Source organism: Lolium rigidum, chromosome 1 (assembly GCF_022539505.1).
Source record: "Lolium rigidum isolate FL_2022 chromosome 1, APGP_CSIRO_Lrig_0.1, whole genome shotgun sequence".
Classification (NCBI taxonomy): domain Eukaryota; kingdom Viridiplantae; phylum Streptophyta; class Magnoliopsida; order Poales; family Poaceae; genus Lolium; species Lolium rigidum.
In genome coordinates this window covers 236,099,771-236,101,923 of record NC_061508.1, presented here as the reverse complement: position 1 = coordinate 236,101,923, position 2,153 = coordinate 236,099,771, and the positions used below count along the sequence as shown (strand labels likewise).

Here is a 2,153-nt window from a genome sequence, read left to right as displayed (position 1 = left end):
AAAAAAAAAAAAAAAAAAAAAAAACTTGTTGGATGATGTTTGTAGCGTGGATGATCAGGTGAGTTCTGAACTTCTGACTTTTGAGGTTGCTTTCTTACTGATGGAACATGTTTCACTTTCAAAGCCAAGAAATTAGATCAATTTATTTTTCATAAAAAAATTGATCATTGAATTAGCTCCATCTAACAACTCTCTTTGCAACGTCCTGATGTGGCCGTTTGCCAAATATGCATGCCCGGTATTCCTAGAAAATATGTACGCCTGGCTAGTTCACTCACCTACTCCCTGTCAACGACAAATTGGAATGGTACATTAGCATATATTGTTTAAATGATCTTATATAAAATAAGAGCCATGCGCTCGGTCTGATGCAGGTAAGGATCTTTTCATGAAGATGTGGCTGAGCTCAAGCCCAAATATACCCACCAAACTTTCTTGATAAGTATTTGTGGCACTACAGTTATAAGCAAGAAAAACTTGAAATAACATGTATATTAGTACGAGCCTGTACAAAAACAATAGGAGAAACAAATACCGTGTGCAACATATACAGAGAACACATGTGATAGCAAATATATGGAAACATAAATTTCTGGGGTTTTTTTCCTCCAGATAGCCACTGCATATGTGCACACAAAATTTACAGGTTCTCGTAAATTTAGTACTGCAATGTTTGGAAAAAAAATCGGATCTCAAAATTGATGTTACAACGACTCAACGAGAACATTCAGAACGACGACGGGTGTATGTACACCCATGCTAAGAAAAGCCTCCTTGCCTACCACTGACCCCTTCAAGAATGCAAATCAGTGGAACAGTCGCTCTCGCTGCTGCGTTAACCACCAGAGATGCGTCAGTTGAGGCCTCGATTATTCAGACGAACCAGCCTAGTCAGCAGAGCAGTCCACTTCAGCTGTTCAGTTCAATAACTCCCAAAAGGAGGCAGTGCACACGCAACAAACAAACAAGAAGATAGCATAAAAAAACAAGATTGGCATAAATCGAATCATACAATCTCCAGCCTGAGCCTACGCAACTGCAGTGGCCATTTCCAGCTCCTGGCGCTATGCATTTCGCCATGTCGCCTGACAGTCTCCTCTTCTTCTACGCCGTCGTGGCGTCGGTCACTGCCGCCTTCGGCCTCTTCTCCCTCTACAAGCACCTCACCCAGCACCGTCGACGACACTTCGGCACCGGAGATTCGGAGGAGCACCGGCCGCTTACAGTGGCTCCAAGCCTTCTTGTTCCCCAGTTCATGTACAACCGGCTCGTCCGGCACAGCGGCAAGGGCGCTGGCTCAACGGAGTGCGCCGTCTGCCTCGGCGTCATCCAGGTCGGCGCCATGGCGAAGCTGCTGCCCGCGTGCACCCACGTCTACCACGTCGACTGCATCGACCTCTGGCTAGCCTCCCACTCAACATGCCCTCTCTGCCGGTCCAGGGTCGGCGATCACTCCAGAGCTGGCGACAAGACTGTTCAGGACCTTGCTTATCTTTCACCTGTATAGATGACATCTGTAACAAATAGTTCTATCTGTACAGCCTCCTTCTTACTAGTTTATTTTTCTGAACTGTGTGTTGAATTACACACAAGCTCTTCCAGTGTCAAAATGAAAGGCAGAATATGTGTACAGGATTTCCCTTATTTTGTTTCACTGAATGGTGTGTTGTGTGGACAGTATTCAGTGGAATAGAGCATGAATTGTCTGCTTAGAATTTACAAACAGGTTCTTGCAGTGTCAACATGTAAGACAGAAACTAATTCAGGGAGTTGCAGCATTCACGCAGGGGAATGCATGACATAATATAAGCATTAATGCAACAATGAATAGTATAGATAGCAGGAAGTAAATACATAAAACGAAAGAAAAAAACTGAATCAAGTACACGAGACAAGGGGGCAAGGACCTCTCTGGATGCTCATTTACTAAATCAGAAGAAAAAGAATGAGAAGCGTCAGAGAGAGGAATTCTTTTCCTCACTCGACGCTCCACTACCTGCTGAAGCAATGCTTCAGCCGCATAGAAAACAAACTGCATTGCTGCAGCTCAATTGTTTATCATATGCATGCAGACAGGAGTTCAAGAAAATTCACCAGGAATGTGGGACAACGAAAATTGTTACAGATAGAGAGATGCAGAGAAGCAATGACCA

General features: G+C 44.1%; 1 protein-coding gene across 1 annotated transcript; it reads left to right on the top strand.

The window, feature by feature from the left end:
- The first annotated feature begins 1,066 nt into the window (after nt 1–1,066).
- LOC124656291 (RING-H2 finger protein ATL39-like) lies at nt 1,067–1,507 on the top strand. Its single transcript, XM_047195067.1, has one exon. It carries the CDS (start codon nt 1,067–1,069, stop codon nt 1,505–1,507), a length of 441 nt encoding a protein of 146 aa, XP_047051023.1.
- The last annotated feature ends 646 nt before the right edge of the window (nt 1,508–2,153 follow it).

Bases quoted from the DNA above. Each gene is read 5' to 3' on its own strand.
- LOC124656291 (XM_047195067.1), top strand. From the start codon at position 1,067: ATGCATTTCGCCATGTCGCCTGACAGTCTCCTCTTCTTCTACGCCGTC.